General features: G+C 41.6%; 1 protein-coding gene across 5 annotated transcripts in view; it reads right to left on the reverse strand.

Annotated features, from left to right (window-relative positions):
- npas2 (neuronal PAS domain protein 2) overlaps positions 1-17500 on the reverse strand; it is a 32927-nt gene that overhangs the window by 6948 nt on the left and 8479 nt on the right. For 3 of the 5 annotated variants that reach the window (XM_053676967.1, XM_053676966.1, XM_053676963.1), the window contains exons 2-7: positions 5258-5638; positions 5027-5083; positions 4246-4400; positions 3040-3131; positions 1633-1722; positions 318-441 (exon numbers count right to left, since the gene is read on the reverse strand). In XM_053676967.1, the coding sequence (XP_053532942.1) occupies positions 318-441; positions 1633-1722; positions 3040-3131; positions 4246-4400; positions 5027-5083; positions 5258-5313 (574 nt within the window). In that variant the 5' untranslated portion in view covers positions 5314-5638. Of the gene's footprint in view, positions 1-317; positions 442-1632; positions 1723-3039; positions 3132-4245; positions 4401-5026; positions 5084-5257; positions 5639-6563; positions 9148-13294; positions 13485-17500 lie in introns of those variants that run through there. The other 2 variants (XM_053676964.1, XM_053676965.1) reach the window with 2 other exon arrangements.

Here is a 17500-nt window from a genome sequence, read left to right on the forward strand (position 1 = left end):
CATCAAACAGTCCAAAGGTCAGACGAACAATCCTGCGGCTTTGCCGTGGCAACGGAGACGGAAACCTCCACAGAGCAGAACGTTTTATTAGAATATAAGGTAAACGGTAAAACGAGTTACTCTAGGGATGAATTTTATTATTATTATTTTTCAAAATCTCAGAGTTTACAGGATGATAGCGAAGGGGAAGAACAGACATTCTGCCAAAGTTATAAGATCTAGTGTTATTGGAACACGTGGAGGCTGCGTAGGAAATGTTCTCCCTTGGGTTAAACGTGTGTGTGTTTGTGTGTGTGTGTGTGTGTGTGTACACTCACTGCCCTCCAGGTAGTCCGTGCTGATGTGCTCGCTCATGAGCAGGTGTGCTGAGAGCAGTTTGTAGACCTCGGCATGTTCACGCTCAGGCAGGAAATTCAGGATGTTTTGGTCCACCATGTCTGACTGAAACACACCGGCAACCCAGATATCATCGCTAACTGTACTGTATTTCACTAACGAGTGGGTCACGTAGCTGAAATCGGCTCATTGAGACAACGGAAGGGCGACGAAGACCGCAAATTGAACATCTGTATCAATTACAACTGTCTTTTTTGTTTTGTTTTTTGGCATAGGTTGAGATTTCCCGATTTAAATGTAACGCTCCGGAGCCCGATGTTTCCCGACTGTATGTAATAAATACGTACAGTCGCACAGCTTCAAGCGTATTACAGAACGATTTCTCTACTAAATGTTGGAAGCCTTTCCAAAGCAGTCAATTCTTACCAACTCCCTCAGAAAATATGGCGTGCGTGGGTTGACTACCTAAATATAACCAGCCAAGATAGCGCTCTCTTAGTCATCACTCATCCTGGAACATGAGTCATTAAGCACAATCTGCAGAATTATCATCCATGGTATGATTGATTTTTTTTTTTTTTAAAGCCCTCGACTGATGAATGGTACCTCATGATCCTTTATCTTTTATGGGACAAAACAAGGCCTGAAAATAATGACACTCGTCGTCCAAGAATCAGGCTTCTGCTAATAATATTATAATTATAGGACATAGTGGGCTGATTTTCAAAAATACTGTTATATTGTAGTCAGCTCCATTCGAGTAGAGTATTCTGGACAGCATATTATCCAAGACTAAGAGAATGGTCTGTCTGGAGATCAGTAAATGTGTCTTTGAGTCCATATATAAACGGATATAACCGCCTTTTTAGCAATTCTGAGGAGGGTTCAGGCTCCAAAAATATTCCGTAAAGTTAGTTTATATTAGCCAACTAGTAAATATTAGCAGGGAAGACTGTAAATATTAATGAACAAGACGTGAAAATCCTTTCAGAAATCCTGTCAGGTTAGCTCAAATTAGCTAGCTGACTAGCATTAGCAGTGATTATAATGAACCATTTACACACATATACAAGTAATATTTAAAAATCACCTCAGAAATCCTGTCAGGTTTGTTCACATTAGCTAGCCAACAGTTAATATGTGAAAATACACGCATCTCCCAAGAGACCCTATTAAAAAATTAAGTCCCATTCGGGACATGATTTTAAAATAGTACTGAATCTAGTATGGTAAGTCGTGATAAAAAGCTTGGGTAATCATTGTTGTGTTGACGCTAAACACCTCCACTTCACTTACTGGTAAATGCCCGATGAGAGAGGAGACGCTGTCAGATACGTAGATGATGTTCCCGTCCAGCCTAAGTGCAATCAGGAAACCATCCATTGCCTGTTCATGAAATAAGAGGAACTGAATACGTACAAATGGTATAAATAGCACATATAAAGCATAACATATGCTACGTTTTAAATGTCATTTTGTTCAGTTCTACTGCGATGAAAAGGTATCGAGGCAAACCGTATGCTAGATAACTCCACTAGTCATAAATTATCCGTTTGTTTTCTTGTCAGTATAGAAGAGAGATCTTTATAAATCACTCAAAACAAGAGCAGTACTGTATCAGTGTTACCATAGGTAGCACTATAATGAAATTTTGGTAGAGATGAAAAATTAGCCTTAAGTATTAGCATAACAAAAGGAGTTTTCCTGTGTTTGTAGGTCAGTTATGATAGCTTATGCTTATGACCAAAAAGCTGAGAGTCCAAATCCCATAATTTTCAGAAAGCCACCACTGGGCCTTTAAGCCAACTGCTCAGCTCTCGGATTCCGCGGACAAGTAAGTCGCTTTGCATAAAGGCGTCTGCCAAATGATTAAATGTAAATCCACTGTGGAATGAATCTGATTCGCATTTACCGTGAATATCGACAGAAAGGCTTCGCTAAAGTGCACAGTCTTGCTGAATCGCCCTCTTAAACTCACTTCTTCAGGCTAATTTCTCGTTTTTTGGCTCTTTTTTAGTGGACTCTAAAGTTTAAGAGCTCACACACAAATCCTCTAAGAAATCCTGTCAGGTTAGCTGATAGCAGCTAGTTAGCTAACAGTGCAGTAAACATAATGAAAATGTACTAAATGCTTTCAGAAATCCTGTCAAATTAGCTCAAGTTAACAAGCTGACTAGCGTTAGCAGTGATCATTATGAACATTTACAAGTAAGATTTAAAAGTCACCTCAGAAATCCTGTCAGGTTAGCTCAAGTTAGCTAGATTAATTTAAAAACAAAATCACATGTACTCTATCTAGCATCGTAAGTTGTGATAAAAAGCTTGGGTCTTTTTTAATTGTACTCTTAAACTCGCGTCTTTAGGCTAATTTCTTGTTTTTCTGGCTCTTTTTTCCTGCACTCTTTTATTACGTTTGAAGTTTAAGAGCTCACACATACTTCTCTGCATTTTCCCCTACAGTGCTGACTCACAGACCAGCATTGTAAAAAGAAGACACTTCCTTCTCTGCGATACAATATCAAGTGCAGAAACGATCGCTGTTCATAGCGTTCCTGGTGCGTATGGTCGTTGGTGTGTGATATTCTCCATGAACATACTTATAGAAACACGGTTATACGCATAGTATGTGATTTTTATGGGATGTGACTTTTAAAGCACAAAAAACGTCTGATGAAACATCGCAGGCGTAAAGATGCGCTCTACCTCCAGCATCAACTGGGTAAATTCCTCGTTGCTGAGAAAAGAAGGCTTCCAGTCCTGCTGAATCTCACAGGTCTCCGTCTGTGCCGTAATCTCTGGAAAACATCAATAGGCCATGTAAAAACATGACATTTTTGGAATTCTGGAAGCTCGTGGGAGAAGGGATCTGTTTAGTGCTAGGATTCGCCAGCAAGACAGAACCGATCGTACCAGTTAAAGAGCTGCACACAAAGTCATGGAATAATTTCTTCTATTAATATTTTGGTCACACTGAAAAAAAAAAACACTTTGGAATGCAAGTTTCAGAGATGGGTAGCTTGGTAGTCCTCGAAAGGTTCTACTAATTCTTGGATTCACTGAGGGCCTCATCGTAGCTCAGTTGTTTAGGACCTCGACCCTTGACCAGACAATCTCAAGTCCCAAGACAGACAGGAGTTGACTGGAGTGAGCTATGATGAGGCCCTCAGTGATTCCCACGAATTAGCAGAACCTTTCAAGTACTAGTAAGCTACTCAACCACAGAACTCTGACACTGGCATTCCAAAGTATTTTGATGTGTCCAAAATATTAATAGACAAAATTAGCAGATTCACTGAGGGCCTTATCATGGCTCAGTGGTTTAGGACCTCCACCCATGAGCAGATGGTCCTAAGGCAGACAGGATTCAATTGGAGTGAGCTACAATGAGGCCCTCAGTAAATCCACGAATTAGCAGAACCGTTCAAGTACTAGTAAGCTACCCATCTATAGAACTCTGACACTTGCATTCCAAAGCTTTTAGGTGTGCCCGGATTATTAATGGACGGAATTAGTGGATTAATTGAGCGCCGCATCTGTTAGGACCTAATAGTTTAGGACCTCCACCCGTGACCAGACGATCCCAAGCTCAAGTCCCAAGACAGACAGGAGTCGATTGGAGTGAGCCTGTAGCTGAAGAGTGAACCAGTCCCACTGCTTGTTCTACCAAGAATATACCCTCGAGCTCCATCCTTAACTCCTAAATCCTCCAAGGTTGCACAAGAGGCTGACCCTGGGTTCATACCCTCTACCTCTTTTTTTCTGTACGGAAAGGGTATACATTGTGGTATGCGAAAGAAAACCTCATATGTAGAAATTGAAAAGCTAATAAAAATCCTATTTTCTTCTTTATCTGAGGGGAAAATGTTAGAAAAAAAAATCCAATGGCCCCTGCCCCTCTTCTCCTCTGACCTTTCTGCTTTTGCAAGAAGTTGATGGTCCTCTGCAGGATGGTGGACTTGTCCATTTTGCGTGGGTGGCCTTGGCCCTGCAGCATTGTGCACAGCTCCTTAATGAGCACATTGAACTGGTCTCGCCTTTTCTTCTCGGATTTATTCCGGGATGCCCTGCACACACACACACACAAAAAAAATGGCCAAGTGTCAATGGTTTTCGGCAGCCGTCTTGAAATACTTACAGGAGGTCATAAAATGGCACCATCCCAAATGGAGGCTGAAATTGGACAGACACAATCTTAAAAGGAGACACACGGTAAACCAGAATGACCTTCAAATCCCCAGGATAGAAACCATGTGAGATCTCAAGCTTTGAGGAGACGTCTGTGTATGGGGGGAAGGGGGGGGGGGGGGGGGGGTGTGTCAAGACGAGTGTGTTAGATGTGTGTTAGTAATGAACAGAGCAGTTATTATTACTGAAGAACTGTGTGCCTTGACCCGGGGTTTTTTTTCCACAGATGTAGGTCTACGTCACACCTTTGTGGCACACTCTTCATCCCTTCTTGTCATTCTCTGTCTCTCTGAAAAGGCTTTTTCGCACTCGTTTATGGCGCTGTTCTTTTGAATAGAAGGCAACACCGAGAAAGGAAGAAAGAAAGGTGAGAAAAGTTCGAGTCGCATTTAGATCTTTTGACATAACAAGTTTTAGCACAAGGAGAACAAAGCGCAGAGGGGTTACTGATTATTAGTGTCCACCGGACGTAACGGTTTATGTTAGCATAAACAGTTAGCATTACCTTTTAGCCCTGTCTTTCTCATCTTCGTCCATAAAATCATCCACACAGCTGGTGGTTCTGGAAAAAGGAAAGATCATAATTTAATATCGTGCCATTGTGTTGTATGGCTTTGGTGATGTTCTCAAGAGAGCAACATTAGCATCTTTTGTGTAATACCATTATCATACCTGCATTAGCATTCCTTTATCAGATTAACTGTATTAGCATGGCCATATTGCAGAGTTTACTTACTCCCATTCCCTCCTGCTGGACGGACAAAGGACGCCAAATTCGGAAAGCTTGTCCATGCTCACGCCCTCTCCTATCCAGGCCGTCTATGGAGGCTGTAGTTTCCCATTTGCGAGTTCACAGCACTCAAACGTCCACTAAAACTGGTACGCCTCCCACACTAGCACTCTTGGAGCTAGCAGGTCTCCTCCTTCACCAAACCGGTGACGGCTAGTAGGTAGCTTCGTTTGCTTGACTTGTCCTCACCACCTGGCTGAGGTTTCCATGCTAATGGTTAGCTGATCATCTGGAAACGGTTAGCTTATGTATGTGACTTTGGGATGCTAACATCTCTGGCGGCTACTTTCGTATTTCCAGGGAGGTCAGTCGCAGAAGCGGAAGGACCTGAGAGACAAAACAAGGACGCAGTTAGAGGTAAAGTGATAAGCTTTCTATTAGCCACATAAGACTTCAAGTAAATACAGATTACTTGCAGAAGCTTTCCTAGTAAACCACTCATGCACCTTTTCTTCACCATCACACCAGACAAATGAACCTAATGCCATTCATGAAAAAATGAAAAAGCACAGAAACACTTGGTTTATCAGGCGCTGCAAACACAGGTTGGCTCCAAGGCCACGGCAAAATGGCAGCTAATCGAACTGGAATTGGGTCAACGGGAGTGAAAAGAACCCATCAAGACACACTGCTGTGGAGAAGAGTGGCCACTTCAGGCTTTCACTCGCTCTTTTCTCTCGTTCAGCAACTGAACAAATGCGACAGCTACGTCACAGCCGATCACGTCTGAAAAGAGCTTAGTGTGTGTGTGTGTGTGTGTGTGTGTGTGAAATAAATATGGTCTGCAACCAGGCAGAACACATAAAAACAAATTAGAACCTTTGGATTTTAAATCTTCAAATCAATGCAACTTCTCAAATTTTAGGATTCTAATTTCTTTCCAATGGGGTGAACAGTGTTGCTAGGCAACAGGAAAATACGGCCACAGAGAATAAGCTAGTTTTAAGCAACGGCGGCGGTGTCGGCTACTGAACTGTTCTGCATACGTGTGGATTTGACTCTCAGCCCACGGTTCTACTACGGTTTGACATACTTTCGGACACTTGTAAGGTGTTGGCGAGTTAATTTGCACGTGTTGAATCGGAATTACGTTTACGCTAGATAGCTATGTGATTCCTTCAATGAATTCATAGCGATCTGGTCAAAGACACTCATAACTGAATCCCTTTCATCCTGAAGATATGTCATACTGTTGTCATACATGGTAAACCTAAGTCAACCGACACTAACCACTTAATTAGCCATGACGTACCTTATTTTATGGATGAGGTAAAGGCTTAGTGACAGCGTACACGTGACAAAGCTGTGGTAAACGTCAACATTTCTCTCAGATCTGTTGTTAGATTTGTAATAAAAGACTCTGTGAAAATAAAATCACACTCAGCATCGAAGCTTCCATATTGAGAATTACGTTCACGTCCTGAGAAGTAAATGCCACACAGAGGGAGTTTATCTGCTAAACATGATGGACACACGACCCCACGCTGTCAAACCCGTACTGTACAGTTCGTCCATTTGGACCGAGGTTGCCAGAGTAGGCGGCGTTATTTTTGGCTAGCAGTCGTTCTCCCAAAAATAAATTCTGACTAACGACTGGTTACCAACAAAAGCAACGTCTGATGACAAAGCAGAAATGCGGCGCTTTAACAGCTCGGGAAATGTTACATCCGCGAGGCATGGAGTGACCTAGAAACCATCCCTCGAGCAGGACCAGCCCTTTAGATAATGAAAAGAGAGCAGGAAAGAAAGGAAGAAGAAAAACAACAACAACAACAACAACAACAGGAGACTTGTATAAATCATATGAATTAAAAGAAACACAGTGCATTATCGTACACGAGGTAAGTGTCGGTGTGTGTGTGTGTGTGTGTGTGTGTGTGTATGTGTGTGCGCGGTCGTACTGTAACCCATAAAAGCGGAGGAAGTCTTTCTGCGATGAATTTCCTCATTAAACAAACATCATGGCTGATAGAAAAGGACACTGACAAGACTAACACACACACACACACACACACACACACACACTATGAGTCAGCTTACATCCTTTTCCCAAAGAGAAGAACATTAGGGGAAGAATCTTGTGGCATGCAACATTAAATAGACATTAAACACACACACACACACACACACACACACACACACACAGTAGTTAATTGTACTTGACAAGTACATGCTTTCCAATAATACTATAACTGTATCACAGATAGTTTAAGCAGAAATTTTCATAACCCTTTATTGTGGTGGAAAAAAATCTCGCTCTACCATCTCTGACTCCTGATTGGCCGACGCCTCGGATTTATGTCTTTGTGGTCAGCTGAACTCGGTAGTTTGTGGGTTGGAGATGTCAATCAGCGAGTCTCTATCTCTGCGCTATTATGACAATCGGGAGACTGTTTTTCCCAGTAACTAATACTGTGTGTGTGTGTGTGTGTGTGTGTGTGTGTGTGTGTGTGTGTGTGTGTTGAATGTTTGCATGGCGTTCTGTTGAACAGAGGCCCAGTTGGGTGTCACACACGCACAAAAAAAAACTGTTTTGTAGCTGATATGTTCAAAGCCATGTATGGTTATACGATACTATAGGGTCCTAAAGTCATACACTGAACAGAAACACACACACACACACACACACACACACACACATATATATTTACCAAGCTTCAGTCATGAGGAAACTGTACTGTGCAATTACATAGTATTAGAAGAACATTATCAGAAGTGCAAGATAGAAGGAGGTGTGATTGACCTATATTTCAGCCACTCCCATTCACACACACACTTGTTCCTTGTTAACCCTTTAACTGCTAACCACAACAAAGTTACAACGAAGAACATCGCTGGAGGAACAAAGCATCTCCGGATAAACACAAGCCTCGGTCCAATCCTAATAAACTAAGGTCCTAATAACAATCACAATATGATAGGGCTCCATCCCAGTATTAGGCAGTGTTCCAATAAGGCAGGCTTCAATATCCCAATGAACCATGGCCCAAAAATGGTAAAACAAAAAAGTACCACAAAAATAAGATCCTCTTATCCCAAAATGTCTCATCCCATAGGACCCCAATTCAACAAAATAATTGAGAACCCTTCTCCCAAAAAATTGTGGCCCAATTGTGGCAAAAATTACAGTTCTAACACACTAAGTTCGCAATAATTTAGGGCCCTACCCAGTAAAATACATTCCAAGCCCAATAAGTTACAGCCTTGTCCCAATAAGTTAAGGCTCCTTCCACATAAATAAGAATACCGTCCCAATAAATTAGGGTCTTATTTCAATGACGTAGGTCCTGACCCAATATCCAGCGCAATCCTAATTTATGTAAAGAGGCCCTGTGCACTCATATCAGTGTAATGTAGAGCAAAGCTAGTTCCAAGCAAGGCTTTCACTTTCCCACAGCAGCTTTTAATAATAAAACGTGCCATTTAGCAGGAATGATAGTCGCATGAGCTGCCTGGCATCGAAAACAGGCCGAAAGATCTGGCAACCTTGTCAGTAAAAGGTCTTAATTTCTCTCCATCTGGGATCAGGATGTAATCGGTTTCGGACTGAAATTCTTAAAAGAACACTGAGGTTTCAGTAAACTTCATCCCGTTGCTAGAGGCTTGCATTCAAAATAATATCCATGGCGCTGGAGCACAATAAGTCTGGCCAGTGGTTGATCAATTTCAGCTTTTGAAGTAGTTAAGTATTGGTTTAGTTTAACTCTGCCGTCTGAGTTTAATCAAGAGCAGTGAGAGTGACCAGACAGGCAAAAATGGGCAGGAAGGTTCTCTGTGATTAGTTTGATTTAGAACCATGTACAGATTCTAGAAAGAGATCATCGTTCCCTCTCTCACACACACACAGACAGTGGTTAAAAGGTGGAAGGAAGGAGGGAGTTGCAGTGCAGCGGTTAAGTCTTTGACATTGGTTTCTCGATGGGGGAAAATGTTCCATCTTGAATCAACACACACATATCATCTGTCGTGATTATCGGATTCCTGTCATGGTTGAGGTTAGCCACTGAGCTGATACTAGATCTGCATTCCCAAATTTGCAGGCATTACTATGGGAAAGTTTAGTATTTTAATAAAGTTTTAATAAAGTTATGGAAACTAAGAAATGGATTGCACAACTGCACCTGTATCAAACTCAGTGAACTTTCAAGGAAATCATTTCAGCTGCATTGTTCTCGCTGCCAAGTGTCAAGGGAGTTCTAGTTAAAATAAAAGGAAAGAAAGTGTTCTGCCCCACCCACAACGCTGTGAGAGTGGTAATTATAGTAACTAATACCTCCACAGAAAAGAAATCATATGAACATGTTAAACAAGCCCTTCCATCCATTCAGACTGTTTAGCCTAATGCAGTTTATTAGATCAGGCCCTGTCCTTGTTCTCTTGTTCTTGTAGCTCAATTTCTGACTTTGCTTTTGCTCCTGGCCAAATCTCTGTTCCTGCTACTTTAGACCCAGCCTCTATACGGCTTCAGAACCAATCAAACCTTCCAATAGCCCCACAGAACCTGCCCCCCTTATGATGTTCCTGTAGACCCAGCCTGCCTGCTGATGACCCTATACACCCAGCCTACCTTACCATGACCCTGTAGACCCAGCCTGCCTCCTGATGACCCTGTAGACCCAGCCTACCTCCTGATGACCCTGTAGACCCAGCCTACCTCCTGATGACCCTGTAGACCCAGCCTACCTCCTGATGACCCTGTAGACCCAGCCTACCTCCTGATGACCCTGTAGACCCAGCCTACCTCCTGATGACCCTGTAGACCCAGCCTACCTCCTGATGACCCTATAGACCCAGCCGGCCTCCTAACAAACCCAGCCTAACCTCTCTAGCCTGATAGTCTAATAGCACCAACTCCATGCACCGCAGAAGTGTGGCCACGACCTCTGATCAAAATCTGTGATCCATCCATGACCCCCACACAAATACACATACACAAAATCCCTGAAAAGGTGAATCACTTTTTTTTTTTTTTTTTTACACTGGCTTCATTCTGAACTGAATGTAGCCACTTTCCACTGAATTACCTGAAAAATAAGTGCTTTTGGTTGGGAAAAAATGACTAGCATGAACAAACCTAACGCTACCTCTGAATATTCTAAGGAGACAGCAGCTAGCTGGAAGGATTAGGAAACCCTTTGTCTAATTATTAAACACAGCTTACTGTCACTGTCAAGTTTAAGGATTAGTGGCACAGTGACAGTAGGAATTACTTTCCGACTCACCCATAACACACACCCACACACACACACACACACACACACACACAGGTTCATGCTAAGCAGACAGCAGTGATCTTTTACCAAGAAACAGGAGATTATGGGACAACAAAAGCCAGACCCAGAGACCCAGAAAGATCAAGAAAGACTATCACCCGGTACACTGAATGAAACAGAGTCAAGGAATAACCTCATTCACTGAGATAACAGATACACACTAACAATATGGCTGTCCAAATCTCACCTTACAATTTACATAGTGACGTACATACACAGCATGTGCAGTACTTGCACAATGTACAACAAACCCAGACACACACATGCTTAGTCTCAGTGATTGTGTTGCCTTGACCTTAAAGTCGCCCACATCAGCACTTTTACACTGTGGGGAGAAACACAACCGTACAACAAACTATAGACAGAGTTCAAGGGCATCATGACGGGGGTACGATGGGGTCTTCACACATCCTGCACACACGTTCACTGGGTCGGATAACATGTTCTGATTGGTTACGGCAGAATTGGGGGAGGGAATGTAGTGTCTACAAAGATTCGTGGCTGAGTATGTCCAAGCAGAGATATTTCCTCAAAAATACACACTCATAACTAATGACGATACAGAGATACTGACCTACTGACAAACACAACTACCAAAGTACTGAAAAAACAACAACACCTGAAAGATTTCAAAACACAGAACAAAAACACTGAAAAGCTGGCAACAGACACCCACAAAAAAACCACAACTACTGAAACTACTGAAAGCATAAGATACCTACACAACTAGTGGACTACTAACTAGCTGTATACATGTCAGTACTGAAAAACGTACACAACTGCACTCAAAAGTACTGACAATACGCAGCTGGCAACACACAGGTACTGAGAAACACACAACTGAAAACAAATGCAGCCAGACACATTTATGAAAAAAAAAAAGTACTGAAAACACAGCTAATAAAGACATAAAATACTGACAGCACTACACCTACTGAAAAAAAAACACATACCGGGTGAAAACATTACGCATCACTACAAATGAATGAAACATACAGCTACTGAAAACACACGGATACTGAAAACGTTGGTGATACTCAATTACTGAACACAGACAAGTACTGAAAACACAGGACAACTGACAACACATTTACTGAAAAATACAAAATAACTGAGAACACACAAGTACTGAAAACACTGATAATACTAATATATATATATATATATTTACAACTACTGGAAAACACACATCTGAAAATGCACCTACTGAAAAACGCACATAATTACTGAGCACAAACATACTGAAAACACACAACTACTGACAACTTGTATCACTCAAAACACACATCGAAAAATGTAACTCCTGAAAGCACAAGGTGTACCGAAAATATACAACTACTGAAAAACACACAATCGTTGCGAACACACAAGAACTGAAAACACACACGTATTATTAGTGACAAACTGCATCACCTAAAAAAAACATGATAAAAATACAACTGCTGAAGACACACAAGTACTGAACACACTTGGGGGGGGGGGGGGGGGGGGGACACACATAATTGCTGAAAAACACACCTACTGAAGATACACACCAACTACACACACTGTAACAGGAAAACACCAGACTGAGTTTATTTCTCTCTGTAACACACACACACACACACACACACACACACACACACACAGAGCTCTGCTTTACCTTTCACCATTACAGAGGTGAATCGCATTCCCGTAGTCTAACCACACTTCTTCCGACATTTTTCTGCTAACACACAGCTGATCGGAAACAGGTGTGCACACACACACACACACACACATCCCTCTGCTGCAAACACAGCCCTGCTCTGAGAGGACGAGACGCTTGCAGAAACAGTGATCCTGCTCTCTGCACAGTGCGACGCGGCACCGGTCGCTATGGAGAAAGTAGGTCAGCATGGGGAACAACACTTAATAACATCAATACACACACACACACACACACACACACACACTCATTCATTCATTCATTCATTCATTACCTGTATGTAAAGCATCTTCAGCACATGAAGTCATGAAGAAATGCAGAGGAATATACATACATACATGTATACACACACACATACACACACACACACACACACACCCAAGTCGTGGATGGAGAGAGGAGTTATTGCCTGTTCAGTGTAACTGAAGGTTGAGCAGGGGCCCCACTACCTACCTACCCACACACACACACACACACACACACACACACACACTGCACCATATGCAGCACTCCCATAACCTCCACCCACATCATCTCATGTCACACACTATATATTTGCATCAACACAATCTGACCCAATGCATACCAGAAACACACACACACACACACACACACTACTATAACGACAACTACTGAAAACACACAACTACTGAAAATATGCAACTAGTGATAGCACACACCTACTAAAACCACAAACAACAATTAAAATACACAGAAAAAACACAACTACTGACAACGTTCACCTCCTAAAAGGACGCAACTACTGACAATAGCCAACTCCTGAAAACACACATCTATGACAACACACACCTACTGAAAATACTCAAGTAATTTAACTAAACTACTAAAAACACACAAGTACTGAAAACACACATGCTGCTATCACACACTCCCACCCAAGTACATGCTTTGAGCTTTAAAGTCTATTGCACTTTACTCTCTGTGGTTTTGAGGAATAAACCCAGTGAGTGAGTAAGTAGTAAGTACATTACATTTACGGCATTCATATCCAGTACGACTTACATTTATTTCATTTTTACAACTGAGCAGTTGAGGGTTAAGGGCCTTGCTCAAGTTCCCAGTAGTAGCAGCTTGGCAGTGGACGCATGACCTTCAGATCAGTAGTCCAATGTCTTAACCACTGAGCTACCACTGCCCACTGTAGCGAGTAGTAAGTAGTGTAATAGTGAGTAGTAAGTAATGAGTAGTGAGTAGTAAGTAGTGAGTAGTGAGTAATGAGTAGTGAGTAGTGAGTAGGGAGTAGTGAGTAGTAAGTAATGAGTAGGGAGTAGTGAATAGTAAGTAATGAGTAGTAAGTAGTGAGTAGTGAGTAATGAGTAGTGAGTAGTGAGTAGGGAGTAGTGAGTAGTAAGTAATGAGTAGTGAGTAGGGAGTAGTGAGTAGTAAGTAATGAGTAGTGAGTAATGAGTGGTGAGTAGTGAGTAGGGAGTAGTGAGTAGTGAGTAATGAGTAGTGAGTAGTGAGTAATGAGTAGTGAGTAATGAGTAGTGAGTAGTAAGTAGTGAGTAGGGAGTAGTAAGTAGTGAGTAGGGAGTAGTAAGTAGTAAGTAGTGAGTAGGGAGTAGTAAGTAGTGAGTAGGGAGTAGTGAGCAATGAGTAGTGAGTAGTAAGTAGTAAGTAGGGAGTAGTGAGCAATGAGTAGTGAGTAGTAAGTAATGAGTAGTGAGTAGTAAGTAGTGAGTAGTAAGTAATGAGTAGTGAGTAGTCAGTAGTGAGTAGTGAGTAGTAAGTAGTGAGTAGGGAGTAGTACGTAGTGAGTAGTGAGTAGTAAGTAATGAGTAGTGAGTAGTAAGTAGTGAGTAGTAAGTAATGAGTAGTGAGTAGTAAGTAGTGAGTAGTCAGTAGTGAGTAGTGAGTAGTAAGTAATGAGTAGTGAGTAGTGAGTAGTAAGTAGTGAGTAGTAAGTAATGAGTAGTGAGTAGTCAGTAGTGAGTAGTGAGTAGTAAGTAGTGAGTAGTAAGTAATGAGTAGGGAGTAGTGAGTAGGGAGTAGTGAGTAGGGAGTAGTGAGTAGGGAGTAGTAAGTAATGAGTAGTAAGTAATGAGTAGTGAGTAGTAAGTAGTGAGTAGTAAGTAATGAGTAGTGAGTAATGAGTAGTGAGTAGTAAGTAGTGAGTAGGGAGTAATGAGTAGTGAGTAGTGAGTAGGGAGTAGTGAGTAGTAAGTAATGAGTAATGAGTAGTGAGTAGTAAGTAGTGAGTAGGGAGTAGTAAGTAGTAAGTAGTGAGTAGGGAGTAGTAAGTAGTGAGTAGGGAGTAGTGAGCAATGAGTAGTGAGTAGTAAGTAGTAAGTAGGGAGTAGTGAGCAATGAGTAGTAAGTAGTGAGTAGTAAGTAGTGAGTAGTAAGTAATGAGTAGTGAGTAGTCAGTAGTGAGTAGTGAGTAGTAAGTAGTGAGTAGTGAGTAGTAAGTAATGAGTAGTGAGTAGTAAGTAGTGAGTAGTAAGTAATGAGTAGTGAGTAGTGAGTAGTAAGTAGTGAGTAGTGAGTAGTAAGTAGTGAGTAGTCAGTAGTGAGTAGTGAGTAGTAAGTAATGAGTAGTGAGTAGTGAGTAGTAAGTAGTGAGTAGTAAGTAATGAGTAGTGAGTAGTCAGTAGTGAGTAGGGAGTAGTGAGTAGTAAGTAGTGAGTAGTAAGTAATGAGTAGTGAGTAGGGAGTAGGGAGTAGTGAGTAGGGAGTAGTGAGTAGGGAGTAGTGAGTAGGGAGTAGGGAGTAGTAAGTAATGAGTAGTAAGTAATGAGTAGTGAGTAGTAAGTAGTGAGTAGTAAGTAATGAGTAGTGAGTAATGAGTAGTGAGTAGTAAGTAGTGAGTAGTGAGTAGGGAGTAATGAGTAGTGAGTAGTGAGTAGGGAGTAGTGAGTAGTAAGTAATGAGTAATGAGTAGTGAGTAGTGAGTAGGGAGTAGTGAGTAGTGAGTAGTGAGTAGGGAGTAGTGAGTAGGGAGTAGTGAGTAATGAGTAGTGAGTAATGAGTAGTGAGTAGTAAGTAATGAGTAGTGAGTAATGAGTAGTAAGTAATGAGTAGTGAGTAATGAGTAGTGAGTAGTGAGTAGGGAGTAGTGAGTAGTGAGTAATGAGTAGTGAGTAGTGAGTAGGGAGTAGTGAGTAGTGAGTAGTAAGTAATGAGTAGTAAGTAATGAGTAGTGAGTAGTAAGTAGTGAGTAGTAAGTAATGAGTAGTGAGTAATGAGTAGTAAGTAGTGAGTAGGGAGTAATGAGTAGTGAGTAGTGAGTAGTAAGTAGTGAGTAGGGAGTAATGAGTAGTGAGTGGTGAGTAGTAAGTAATGAGTAGTGAGTAGGGAGTAGTGAGTAGTGAGTAGGGAGTAGTGAGTAGGGAGTAGTGAGTAATGAGTAGGGAGTAGTGAGTAGTGAGTAGTAAGTAATGAGTAGTAAGTAGTGAGTAGTGAGTAGTAAGTAGTGAGTAGTAAGTAATGAGTAGTGTGTAATGAGTAGTGAGTAGTAAGTAATGAGTAGTGAGTAATGAGTAGTAAGTAATGAGTAGTGAGTAATGAGTAGTGAGTAGGGAGTAGTGAGTAGTGAGTAGTGAGTAGTAAGTAATGAGTAGTAAGTAATGAGTAGTGAGTAGTAAGTAGTGAGTAGTAAGTAATGAGTAGTGAGTAATGAGTAGTGAGTAGTAAGTAATGAGTAGTGAGTAATGAGTAGTGAGTAATGAGTAGTGAGTAATGAGTAGTGAGTAGTAAGTAGTGAGTAGTAAGTAATGAGTAGTGAGTAATGAGTAGTGAGTAGTGAGTAGGGAGTAGTGAGTAGGGAGTAGTGAGTAGTGAGTAGTAAGTAATGAGTAGTAAGTAATGAGTAGTGAGTAGTAAGTAGTGAGTAGTAAGTAATGAGTAGTGAGTAATGAGTAGTGAGTAGTAAGTAATGAGTAGTGAGTAATGAGTAGTAAGTAATGAGTAGTGAGTAATGAGTAGTGAGTAGTGAGTAGGGAGTAGTGAGTAGGGAGTAGTAAGTAATGAGTAGTGAGTAGTAAGTAGTGAGTAGTAAGTAGTAAGTAGTAAGTAGTGAGTAGTAAGTAGTGAGTAGGGAGTAGTGAGTAATGAGTAGTGAGTAGTGAGTAGTAAGTAGTGAGTAGGGAGTAGTGAGTAATGAGTAGTGAGTAGTAGCAGCCGTGTGATTAATCACAGATCGTTTAAAAAGTATGCTGTAATTGTGATGAAGTGCTAAACGCTTTGATATGATTCATCTTTTCATTCTTAGATGCAGGACTGTAAAGGGGAAGAAAAAGAAGCTTGTATCCGGCTGGGTTGCCATGGCGATCGCTGCATCATGCGTCGTGATCCTGCCACATGGACACTGAGGCGGCGAGCGGAGTGTGTACGTGGACTTTATTCAGGTCACCAAACACACTTTACCTCAACCTGTCCCTCCTTCCTTCCCGTTTCCCTTTTTCAATTTTTATCTTTACTTTCTCCGTCTCCATCGTTCACCTATTCATGACTTTTTCCCCAGTATTTGTTCTCTTATTCTCTTTCCCTTCTCGTTAATGTTCCCCTTCTTCTCTTCATCTTCCCCTTTTCTCCCTTTCTTTCTTCACCTATTTTTTCTTACCGTCCCTTTCACTTTTTTATCAGTTGTATCCATTCTCTCACTCCCCTTTTTCTCCATTTACTCTCTTCTTTCCTCCTTATTCTTTCTTTCCTTACTTTCTTTTTCCTTCATCACTACCTTCCTTCCTTTTCCATTCCTTCTTTCCATTCTCACACTCTTTTTACTTTCCTCTTCCTCTTTCTCTTACTTTCTCAGATTTTCTCCTTTTTTCCCCGGGTTTTGTTTTTCCTTCCCTGTTCTACTTTTCTTTCCATCTTATTTTCTTCTTCTTTTGCCTCTTTCCGTCCTTTCCTTCTTCTTTCTCCTATAGTCCTTGAGTACAGAAGGACAGATTTTCAGTACGGACCAGAAACGTGAACGACACGTGCCATGTCGACCTGCACGGGACGTGACATCTGAGATGTTCCGCATAACCAGGTAGCAGGCAGGTTTCGGATCGGATGATTCTCAGAACTCTGAGGATTGGACGCGTGTACTTCCTTCTGCGTTTCCTTCCTCATGTTTCCTTCCTTCTGTTTTCTCTTGTTCTTTCGTCCTGATTTTTTCTGTCGTATGCCCTGAATCTCTGACTCTGTCACTCGTCATGTTCACATCACGTCAGTGCTGGATGACTGTGCCACTGTGTGCCCACACACACACACACACAC

This window comes from Ictalurus punctatus, chromosome 28 (assembly GCF_001660625.3).
Source record: "Ictalurus punctatus breed USDA103 chromosome 28, Coco_2.0, whole genome shotgun sequence".
Classification (NCBI taxonomy): domain Eukaryota; kingdom Metazoa; phylum Chordata; class Actinopteri; order Siluriformes; family Ictaluridae; genus Ictalurus; species Ictalurus punctatus.